At 33.0% G+C, this 12236-nt stretch overlaps 1 protein-coding gene across 1 annotated transcript; it reads left to right on the top strand.

Moving 5' to 3' along the window:
* The first annotated feature begins 344 nt into the window (after positions 1-344).
* LOC137926287 (protein C-mannosyl-transferase DPY19L1) lies at positions 345-11484 on the top strand. Its single transcript, XM_068769883.1, has 10 exons — positions 345-516; positions 1247-1497; positions 2907-3115; positions 4436-4619; positions 4865-5814; positions 7143-7249; positions 7917-8076; positions 9617-9742; positions 9925-10086; positions 11173-11484. The coding sequence occupies exons 1-10, from the start codon at positions 423-425 to the stop codon at positions 11198-11200; spliced, it is 2271 nt and encodes a 756-aa protein (XP_068625984.1). The 5' UTR covers positions 345-422; the 3' UTR covers positions 11201-11484.
* The last annotated feature ends 752 nt before the right edge of the window (positions 11485-12236 follow it).

The following is a 12236-nucleotide window of genomic DNA, read 5'->3' as shown; positions in this document are numbered from 1 at the left end:
GCATTTTTTTATGTTTATTTATTACAAAATCTTGCAGAAACTTAACTTTCAACAGCCTTTGTAAAAAGTGTGTAATTATTAAAATTATTTAATAAAATTGGCTTCCGTATCCGAGTTACACATTTTTAAACGGTCTGAAATTAATACAAATTTTAACATATTTTAAAACGTTGAAGTATAATACTTTAAAGTTTATTAATAAATTTGAAATAATTTAAAATATTTATTTAAATTTTCACGTGGCAAATCTTTCTGTAGCTGTTCCATCGTTTAATTTATTTCTATGCACAAACAACACTACTGTCAATATTTCAATTTGTCAATGTCAATAAATAAAGACAAGATCTACTATTTCACCTTAATTAACAAATTAGAACTAGAAACCTATTGTATAGAGCATGTAAATAAAAAGCTGACTGAAAATGGCTGAAGGTACAGAAGGAGTCCAAGTAGAACAAGTGCCGACTAACATAAAGTTGAAAAGTATTGCAAAGTTTTCGTTTCTCGGTATTGTTGGTAAGAATCAACATTATTTATTGTATTGTAATAACAACATTAAAATCATTTGTTACTCATATGACAGTAAAACAATTAAAAAAAAGGAGATCTATCACTTTAGTTTCTTTCCACGACAAAAATACATTATTATTGTATCAGAAAAAACAACTAAATAGCGATAAAACTTGTTACACAATCATTATAAGAGGTTGTAGTAATATTTCACGAACATTTATATGGGTATCGGCTCAGAATTCTTGGTATAGCTACTAATTTTTACTATGTTCTGTAAAATTGCCATTTTTTAAATGTTTGTTTATTGATTTAACTTAGCAGCCTGAGATGGAATTTTTCTAAGGACACGTGAGCCATTCAGATCACAAATTGATTTGTTTGAAATTTACTTTCACACAACCATAATTTACTTGGCCAGGCTTTAAAGATAATGAGATAATCCAAAAAGACTTAGGAGAGAAAAAAGAAGTCATACAAATATTTTAGATAACAATAGTTATAATACTCACACTATACCCTATAACTTCATGAATGACTTAGAGATTGTAAGATTGTAACATAAATTGTGAAAGACTCAGAAATAAATGTATAAAAAGAATGTCTCACTGAAAACTGCTGCTTTCCAAAGAAAAAATTGGAATGAAATGAGCATGTATGCTCAATGTCTATGGATGCTCTTTTATTTTAAAAAAAACCTACATGGTATGTTTAAATAATATTCTACTATTCACAGCAATTATACTGGGTGGAATACACAGTAAATATGTGTCCAATCTCTTTGAGAATGACCGAAACTTTTCCTACCTCTCGGATTTGGAGAGGGAGATGTCATTGAGGACAGAAATGGGATTCTACTACTCGTATTACAAAACCATTGTAGAAGAGACACCATTTATTAGTGGTATATCAAAACTCATGTATGATAAACTTGTTGAACATCCTAATGAAGTGAATGCTTTTAACAGGTTTAATATTCATCCTGAGGTGAGATTCATTATTATAATATTTATAGTTTCTAGTATATTTATAAAGAATTCTTTGACAAATAATCATCAACCTTAGATACAATTTAAATGTTTCACAATTAACTTCATAAATAGACAATTTTAAATGATTCAAGGTTCCATTTGGTAAACTTTCTTTATATAATTAATGAAAATTATTTTGACACTAAAAAATCTTACTTTAACAATAAGCAATATATCTTTATCATCAAAATTTTAAAATTCAAACTTGGATCCACATTTGAAATTGCTGCAATATTAAATTCGCTTGATTACATTTTACATTTGACAAATGATGTTTTAATATGGCTGCCTACATTTTAAATTTGCCTGTGTACATTTTGAATCCACCCAAGTTCTTTTAACTTCAAGGTGTAAGTTAGTATTTTCAGCCTTGTATTTTATATAATTGCATGCAAACAAATAGTCTCTCATTCAAGTATACATTTAAAAATGTATTTGCATTTTTAAATGTATACTTGTTACAAAATTATATTTTCTTCAAGCTTAAAAATTAAGCTTTTCAACCAGAATTTTTTTAAACAATTTACCATTAAATTGATTATTGGCTCACACACTATTGTAGTATACTTTATATTATATATTTATATTTGATATAAATGAATTATCTGTAATTAGAATTTATTACACCTATGTTAGGAAGGAGTGTAGGTCAGAAAACTTGTTTTCTTAGTAAGTCTATGTTTAAAATAATATATTATAACAAAGGACCTTGTATCTATACCATTTATATTAGTGCATTAACTTTAAAATGAAACTTTGAAAGTCATGCAAGATAGGCGCCATATATGTATGTTTGATATTATAGTATAGTATTACAGTAATAGTAGTATGTCAGTGGTGAGAAGGGGGGGGGGGGATGGGATGGGATTAGCAAGACACTAATGAGATATTTAAAAATAGATGGCTTGATGTTTATGTATCTCCTTTGTTCTTCACTTGTTCACACATTATATCAGCTGACTACATAAAATTAACCATTACCTGAAATATGCTATGAAATGCACCTCAAATTAATATTATATATTTTTATATACATTGTTAACATAAATCATATTGGTAGTGTCCACTTCAGAACTGTCATTAATTTGTATTTTTTTGAAGAGTGCTTTTGAGAGACAGCCTTGTAAGGTCGTTAAAAAACGTTACATGCTAGCCGCTTCCTTCTAGTTTAATTGGAGTTCTTGGAGGAGGCCTGTTAAAAATATATATGATGATGATAATATGTACAAAATGTTTTTTTTTAATTTTTATCAAGCTACAAACACACGATTAGCACAGCTATTTATTTGTATAAGCCCAAAATTTTATATACAATATATTCCATTACCCCAGTCGGCATTTTTTTTAGATGTGTTTCAATTTCAGGTGATTATTGGTGCGGCCTATAGATACTTCGAACCGTTTCTAAATAATTCGTACTACAGAGAGTGCCATTTAGTTGAGCGTGAAGTGGGTCAGAGTCTGATAAAGAGTTGCGTGGGTATTGGTCACCCCATGTTCTTTTATTTGGAGGCGATCTGGTGGTTAGCTGGTTTGACAGTCGCCGCGATCTTCTTACACGCTGTCACGCTTAGGTGAGTGATAGTTACTTCTTTGGAAATTGCTGAGCTCATAGCGTGGAATTATCCACCATTTGGTGGCCCGCCTATATAGTTAAAGTTGAGGGAAGTAGTGAGATGCGAGCAAAGCAGGATTTATCATAATGGCGATTATTATAGGAGCCCTATGCTTCGCAGTGGGCATGTATCGACCCAAAAGAAGAAGTGCTATATGTTATAGTCTTAGGTAGGTGATTAAATGTAAACATGAATCAAATGTCAAACTTGATACTATATATTATGAGACAATGAACATTTGATTTTACAATAAAATTATAAAACACTATATTGTTTGTCGAGACATGTCCCATTTCTTAGTTCAAATTATTAGAGTAGGAAGCAAGTTAAAGTATTATACAGGGTGATTGTTTACAGGTTTAAAAGTATTAAAAGATGTGAATCTATAGCTCATTTGTTAGCAAAAAGCGTTTTTTATATAACATATTTACAATCATTACATTGTATCTCTACGAAGACCGTAGTTTTTAGTCTACTAAAATGTCCTCGGGATTTATCTATCTGATACTATCTTGTACAACATTATTTATCTTATGTTATCAAAAATCATCCCATACCTATCGCATTTGATGGTTAAAATGAAGACGTAAATTATTTTAAGAAATATAAAAGCAAACGCGTATATAAATAATACTTTTTGGCTAAATATTTAAAATATTAAAATTGGTTTAAACTCTTAGAAAAAAGTTTCGTAAAGAAAAAATTATAACAATACAATAGGCGATATTGTATCAAATTCAAATCAAGAAAGGAAATGCTATGATGATTTATTCATAGTAACCGGATGTCAGTGGGACGGCCACAGCGCGCAGAATAGATCGCCGCTGGACCGGCACAGGCAGCGTACAACACAGAAGGTGAACAGAGGAGATCTTGTTAAATTCGTTGGAAGACACTGGAAAAACCTATGAAACCTATGTTCAATAGTGGACATCTTTCGGCTGAACTGAAGATGATTTGTGTGACAATCCTTTTTATGTATATATAGATAAGATAAGGATTACAAATAAATATAACCATGTTAGATATTTATTAACCCTTAATAGTCTAGAGTTTCAATTTTGATACCAATCTTTTAAACCGAATGTTCACATTACTATTAGTTTTTTTTTTATAGGCTGTACGAATTTTACTGTTGTATAATATTCTTTCCAACGAAATAAAAAAAAAACTATTTTTCCCTTTATCTAGACCCTCAAGCAAACACAGTGATATTTAAAAAACAATCATTCATCTTTCGTAAATCAGGCTATCTGACACTGATCACTGTCTCCACAGCGAGAGCTTCTTCGGTGGTCTCCTCGCTGTGTTCAACTATTTCGCCAACCATTCAGAGTGTACTCGTGTACAATGGGCCCCCAACGAGAGGGAGAACCTCGCACTGCCACTACTTCTTCTACAGAGCTGGCTTCTGACACTGCAACTGAGAGAGAAGTCGAAGAAGACCTCTTTTCAACTACAGGTAAGATGACGTCTTACCATATTCATTTAAAAATTATGTATGACTTTGCATTGAGTCATGTTGGCGAGTGTTTGAAATAGACGAAGGATTTTTTGTCCGTCTGTAAACAACTCCCAAAGTTTAATGAAAAACTAATTAAAATAAAATTGATCCGCTTTATCTGGTTTTTCACTTAGAACACAGGTGGTCAAAAAAATAATTAAGAGAGGAATACGAAATTGAAGGAATATTACTTTTTGTTGCAGATCTCTATCGTCATCCTCAACGGCCACTGTCTGCTCTTCTGGCAATTTACCCAGTTTATATTCCTTACCCAGATTGCGATCTTCTTCATCATGGAACAGCTGTACATCATCGACATTAAATCTTTCTCCATCTTTCTCCACTCACACTTCTGCGGCCTCCACATGGCCGTTTTACTCTTGCAAGGCAACGACATGCTAAAATCATCTCTATACACATCATTCTTCGTCGTTGTCTCCGTTTACTGTCTATTCTTCAGTTCTTTACGCATTAAAGTTCAAAATCGCTTTGACCTTTTTGTGGAGTCCTGGCTCATCCTGCTGAGAATACTCATTGCCATATGTACATCGATATATTTAAAGAAGATCATTAGCGAATTTCTCGAAACGGAGGAGGATGGTCACATTTGGGACATCCTGTATTCTAAATTTACGAATTATCGAACATTCCATACGATGCTTTACACTTGTTCAGAAGTTTTCGATTATTTGCCATTTAATTCGATTATGAAGATGCTAGTATCGTTTCTAATACCTATAGTTATAATAAATGTGTATAATGTGTTCGGTACAACTGTCATAACTGCAGTTAGAGATTGTGAGAAGATAGAAGAAGAGGGAAATCAAGCAGGTGATAAAGCTTCGGACGGGAACGAAACAGACGACAGTGGCATAGAGAACAATACAGATACAAAAGTGAGATTGAGACAAAAGCGTACTGATTTGGATGTTATTGAGAAGGAAGTTAAAGTGACCAAAGAAAAGAGAAAAGTGGAGAAGGATATTCTCTTACTCTTCCTGAAGGGTTTGCGCTTTGAGCCCGCGCTTTTTTACAACATTGCACAGATGGCGGTGTACTTTGTGATGGCATTGCTAGTAATGAGGTTAAAACTGCTGTTCGCTACCCATTTGTGCCTTCTCTCATCTTTGATGTTTAGTAAGAAGTATTACGTGTAAGTATTCACAGTTTGTTTTATTGCAACTGTATATACAGGATGATTGGTTATTGGTGTAAAAGCTGTAAAGGGATAAATTAATAGTTCACTTGCTGTTAATTAATGTATAGCATCGTAGCTCTACGAGGTGGCCTATACTTAACAGTGGGCCAGTGGCGTCGCTATGGTATTTGGTGCCTGGGGCAGATTGGGGCTTGGTGCCCCCCCCCCCCCCCTAAAGAGTCTAAATAATTTCAAAATTCAGAACAGAATGTAATTAATATATATATTTTTTTGGTTCAAAATAATAACAAATATATAAATAATAACATTAGATCCTAATAAAATTTATTGGGAAAATTTAAAAACGAACATTTCTCGCTTTTTGGCCTGCAAAGTCATTAATCACATTTTCAAAATCAATAGTGTCGACTAGTTCATGTTCTATTAACATTATTGCATTTTCTTTTAACATTTCATTATTCATCATTTAAAAAAATTCAAAAAAACATTTTCAACTTTGGTGCCCCCCCTGGTTGTGGTGCCTGTTGCGGCCGCCCCGCTCGCCACCCCATAGCTACGCCACTGCAGTGGGCGTTTCCCAGCTGACATAATGTAGCATTAATATACTAAGAAAAAGCGTTTTTAAAATTCGAATTACTATGTATTAGAGTTAACTATTATTTGCTATCTGTCCCTGCAGAATAGGTACTTTAAGAAGTTATTAGAATAAACTTCTCAGCTTTTTTCCGACAAATAAGCTATACGTTAGAGGTGTTACAACGAAGTAACAATCTATAATAAAAGCTCTTTTCGGTACAGATAGCGAGTAGATATGCTTTTGTAAATAATAATAACAATATTAGGAAAGATTTAATATTAGTATTGATTAATTTAGAAAAAGCATACAGAGACATAGTGTCCTTGGAACACGCTTCTATTTCTCTGACGGAGTTATAAGTGGAATCTCATCCTCCGCAAATTTATCAATTTAAAACTTATACACTTAAAACCGATCATCCTGTATGTGTATATATACATTATACCTCCTTTATTAAGTTTTTGCTGATTATTTATTAGATAATTTATGTAGTATTTCATGAATATATAAACATTAATATGTTTTACCGTTCGTTCGTTATCAACAACCTTTTGCCTTCTAGTATATAATATCTTCCAAGTATGTAATGAGCTACCAAATGACAATCAAATATCGAAATGCGCGAAAAAACCACATTACTTTTTAATCCCCCTAATATTTACAAATATTGTCAGTCTTACGAGTATACTTAAAATGAATGCTAAATTTAATTTAATACTTTTTATATTTAACTATTCACTTAAAGGTTACCAAAGAGTTTTATCAAATGGCTACCCGTGGCGTGGTTGTTACTGATGGTGCCGATGGTCTACTCCTTGGTGAAGAACGTGTCGGAAGAAATGTCGCATGTAGGTGAGTGTTTCAAATAATCATATATTTTTTATGATTCTACGAAAAAGCTGTGTGATTTTTGAATTGCTCCGCCATTGATACCTATGGGTGGAGTGTGGTATTATGGTACACAGAGGACGCTACTGCCAATCTTCTGGAAACTTGTTTGTGAGCAGCGGCAATCTTATGTAATCAATGCTCAAAGTGTAAATTATTTAAAATTGTATCACGGTAATCAACCCCGCGACCCTCAAATGCAAGTCTTGATCTACTGCTGGTCTATCAACGGCCTTCATGGGTTTGAGTGTATCTACATATATATATACACAAAATATCACAGACAACTTTTCATAGTTTGTTTCTATAATTAAAAGTATATAAAAAAAACTTGTTACAGCATTCAATTAAGAGAGACATAATTTAAGAGAGCAACTGTTGAGTTTCTGGCCGGCTCTTTTCAATAGATCAGCGTCCCAAGCCGGTGGTAGCAAGCATACTATTTATAGTGTTAAAATAATCGATGATTCAAAAGCATATGTAAATGTCTACTTGAATAAATAATATATATTCTGAATTAGAAGTCAAAGCTTCTCGTATTAATTATTACATATTTTTAATGTAATACTCAACAGTTTTCTTTTCGCAAGTCTCCTCTGAACATGATCACATCACTTCACTGTAACTTCAGGTGAGTTCAGCGACTATCACCAGGAGGAACTTCTGCAATGGGTGTCCGGGGAGACAGGAAGTGGGGCCTTTGCTGGTTCCATGCCGGTGCTGGCCACCATCATGCTTTGCGCTCGGAGGCCTATTGTCGCCCACCCGCACTACGAGCACTTAGATACGAGGTGATCTTTATTCATACATATTATTTTTTTTACATATTATACATATTATCACTTTAGATCAGGGCTTCTTAAACTTTTGTCATTCACGACCCTATTTATGATTGCGAGTTTCTTAACGACCCCATACAAATATTAAAAAAAATATATTTTTTGATGATTTATTTCCTAGGTAACGATATGCGTATACATATGAAAATATATAGTTTTAGAATTCGTTTTAAAACATAAAAAAATCTAAAATTTAAAATTGCACAAAAAATTATAAAATTGCATTTATATTAGTTTGACATTAAAATCCTTCGACCCCAGAATTTTGCCTCGCGACCCCACTTGGGGTCGCGACCCATAGTTTAAGAAGCCCTGCTTTAGATTATTCAGTCTCCTATATATTTCAAAAATGCCATAAGTGAAAAATTCCATAACCAAAACTAGAATGAAATTAAGATCCCCTGTCTTGGAATCCTGTAACTTTAAGCTACTAGGATTTTCAGATGTTACGAACATGCTTTGATCTAAAAAAATCCACAATTAACACTCATGAGGTAGACAGACAGACGACCTTATTAAAGTCGTGGGAATATCCAAAATGCTGGCATCTTCCTACGAGTCATTGCAACGTCTGAAATGAGGTTTAAGATGATTATTTGTAAGAGCAAGTATCAAGTCAGTATCATAAGTAGGTAGTATCAAGGCATTTCTTGCAAGTAAATCAACAAGTACCTGAGTATAAAGTTGACTTTGTAACTTTTAACTATATATTTAATTGTGAAATGTCAATTACTTAGTGCCATGTATATTATGATGTAAACCCAAACGAACACTGATCTGAAATGAGCACACAACAAACTCGATTTTTTTTATTTTGATCACATTCAATGTCCTCAATAAAGTAGTTTTCCCAAGCCACGTCAGCTCTTAAAATCCTTTACACTGTGATAGATTTTTTTAACAAACATGTTAAATTAATTGTATATAATACAGAGACACTGCAGGTAAATGTAAAATAACTCTGTACGTATACTCAAGAAGATAAAAAAAATAGTACTCCTATTATTACTAAATGAATCAACTGTAATTTTTTTCCCCGAACTTATGCAAAAAAGATCTTTTGTCTTTGATCTCTTTTGTCTGACAACCTTATTTATTTTAATACACAATAGCTTGCATTAAAAAGAAATAAATTCTGGGGAAGTACCATTACAAAACGTTTTCAAATAAAGAAATACTACGTATGCATTTCTCAGTTGATTGTGCGATGCAATAGTTTAAGCATATTTCGTTGCTATAAGAGTTTTATGGATTTTATTGACAGGAAAAGTAATAAAAAGTACTTCATTACTTACTTCATCAAATACATCTTAACTTAGTTGTTGTGATAATTGCCTACTTTTATAGACAGAAACATTTTACTCTGTTTATGTCGAGTAAACTCGTCTTAACAAAAATAATTAAGCGGGCAGAAAAAAAAAACTCAATACAAAGTTAAACAGTTACTCAAAATAATGTTGACGTGTGCCTGATAAAAAGTGTACATTTGCAGAAAGCGCGCGTACTCTGTATATAAGACGTACGGAAGGTTCTCGTCTGAGGAGCTGTATATGGAGTTGAGCAGGTTGAAGGTCACGTACCTAATCGTGGAGACCAAGTACTGCTATGGAAGAAGCAAGTGAGTATCAGTATTGCCAACTAAGGGTATCTCTGCAAGAATCGCTATTCATTCGTTCCCATTCATTCATTTCGACTGATACACGCTCTCTGCAAGCACCTCCTCCGTCACAATGAGCGGTTTGGCGTTAACCAGATGGACTTGTTTATACTACAAATTTAAAATTTTATTCTTCATTCCAGCAAGGGTTGCTCGTTCCTGGACATATGGGACATAGAAGCACCCACGCTTTCTCATCGGCCATCCCTCTGCCACAAGTTGCTCACGGAATACGTGGAACATTTTTATCCCGTGTTTCGCAACCAGCAGTACGCTGTGTTCCGTGTACACGACTACAGTGTTAGGTGAGTAAAAGGTCTAAGTATCTACTGCTTCGACCTTTTGAGTTGGTTTAATATATTTATTCATATTATTATTAACGTAGGATTGTTTACAGTGACCTCTTGTGCGTGTTAGAAACATTCCAAAAGAGCTCCATTTGATATAAACTGAAATCATACTTAGTTCCTCTATAATGGCGTTCACTTAAAGCTACGCGGAATCCAAACGCATCACGATCTGAGAAGAGGCCACAACAAATTCATACTAGTTTTTTTTTTGTTTAGTGGTCACTTTTAATATCTAATATAATTAAAAGAGTAATTCATTTTCAAGCTTTATTATCGGTTAAAAATACTTTACAATATAATAGGTTTATTGACATTTATCTAATGAGTTTCATACTTCACAGTTGCTCACAAAAGTTTTACTAATTCTATGAGAAGAGACAGGTATAAGCCTATATTCAGTTTCAATGATAACATTACGTGCATTATTATTTTTGCGAGAATAGATCTTGTAGTCAATTGTGACGATATACCGTAATAAAATTTACATTACAAAACTTTTCTCTTAGAGCCTCTAGCTTTCATATTTTTTTATGGCCCCTGATTATTAGGGACCTCTCACACTCTCATCTTGTTGGGGTTAATAATCTTTAATGATCTTCTCACTTTTTTTCCTTTTATTTCTGTACTCTTCTATCATTCTTTTTCAAACTGATTACCGTTTATTCATCGCCTCGTTCCTCAAATATCACAGATCCGGGATATATCCCATTTTCTTAAACTAATTTTTATTTATTTTGTGCTATTTTATGTTCCTATTTAATATGCTAATTTATTACGAATTATCACAGTTTACAGTTTTTATTTTATTCATAGCTCTCATATTATAGAATGCACAAACAGCTAGTTTAGTGCTACTTTCCTATGACATTCTCTGGTTGCCTTTGTTTTCTTGCATCTTTTTACAGAAATTTGTTTTGTTTTAATGTATTTATTAAAAAATACCAAGTATCAAGAAATAAATATTTTTGATACTTGTACATTTTTTTTTTCAATTTCAATCTTTTTTGTCCTTCTAACTTGATTCATTTTAATTCCTTGCAGATATATGCCGCGTAGTTTCGACACCTGACATGAACATATCGCGCACTGACCGCCTCGAATCATCATCCTGTACTTAACATACTGTCTGTCTGTGGCCTCATTATATCTTGTGTCTCATAATAAAGCCAAAGACAGATAAACCTGTATTGTTCAACGGAATTGTTACAAATATAGTGTGCTCATGTGATGTACTATTTATTAATATTCACTGTCAAACTAATATATACATAGTGTATATCTCGATATTATGTATATAGTATATAGAGTATTTGCCATGCCCATTGATCAATAGATGAAGTACTCAATTTTAAATTGAAAAATATCAATGTGGACATTGCTTTCTAATTTCCTATAACCAAATTATTCAAGTATAGCCTGACTAACGAATTAGCTAGTTGAAGTAGCAGCGGCCTGGTAATGTGTACTTTAGGCCTAATCTTTAGTAGTGAGCACGGATGAGTAAGCGCAGTGTGGATCGTCAAGCTGCAAGGGTAAGACGACCTAGTGAAAGTCAATCAGTCCTAATGGAAATGTAAAGGGAAGGCCTATGATAAGCAATGTATGTTCTACAGCTCTGACGAAGACTATGATCAAGGGGCGTGGCTATGCTTAAGTATAAGAATGTATCACTATTTTTTTAAAAGCGAATACACCTAAATATCCGAATTTATTATAAAAATACTGTATTGTGGCTATGTATTGTATAGTTGTCATTGAAAGTGTTTTATGTGCACTACAATTTTTTTTTCAGAAAATGTATTGAAGCTATATTTTAAAGTTATGCGTTTTGCAAAGTAAATATCAGTTTGACAACGATACGATGTATATAAGTTTCAAAAGAAAGTTTTGTATATAAAAATTATAGGCATTCTTAGTTTCCCTACAAGATTTAAACAGAAATGTAGAGATCAGCACAACAACCAATGTAAGCGATGTAACACAAAGAAATTTTCGTCTTAAGTGGCAGTGAGAGAGATACATCGTTCATGCAACTAATGGTCGCTCTTTAAGTTCACGGATCCTTCATCTCCGCGAATTCAGTTCCGATGAAGCCGTAAAAGCCT

This window comes from Battus philenor, unplaced genomic scaffold, assembly GCF_028537555.1.
Source record: "Battus philenor isolate CCGP_79_NKW_IND1 unplaced genomic scaffold, ilBatPhil1.0.hap1 SCAF_29, whole genome shotgun sequence".
Classification (NCBI taxonomy): Eukaryota; Metazoa; Arthropoda; class Insecta; order Lepidoptera; family Papilionidae; genus Battus; species Battus philenor.
The sequence above is the reverse complement of the archived record's forward strand: the minus strand, read 5'-3'. Positions and strand labels throughout refer to the sequence as shown.

What these genes read in the sequence shown, in the direction of transcription:
- LOC137926287 (XM_068769883.1), top strand. Translation starts at nt 423, where the DNA reads ATGGCTGAAGGTACAGAAGGAGTCCAAGTAGAACAAGTGCCGACTAAC. An exon ending in TTCGTTTCTCGGTATTGTTG is followed by an intron (nt 517 to 1,246) that starts GTAAGAATCAAC and finishes TACTATTCACAG; the next exon opens with CAATTATACTGGGTGGAATA. An exon ending in TACGAGCACTTAGATACGAG is followed by an intron (nt 8,077 to 9,616) that starts GTGATCTTTATT and finishes GTACATTTGCAG; the next exon opens with AAAGCGCGCGTACTCTGTAT.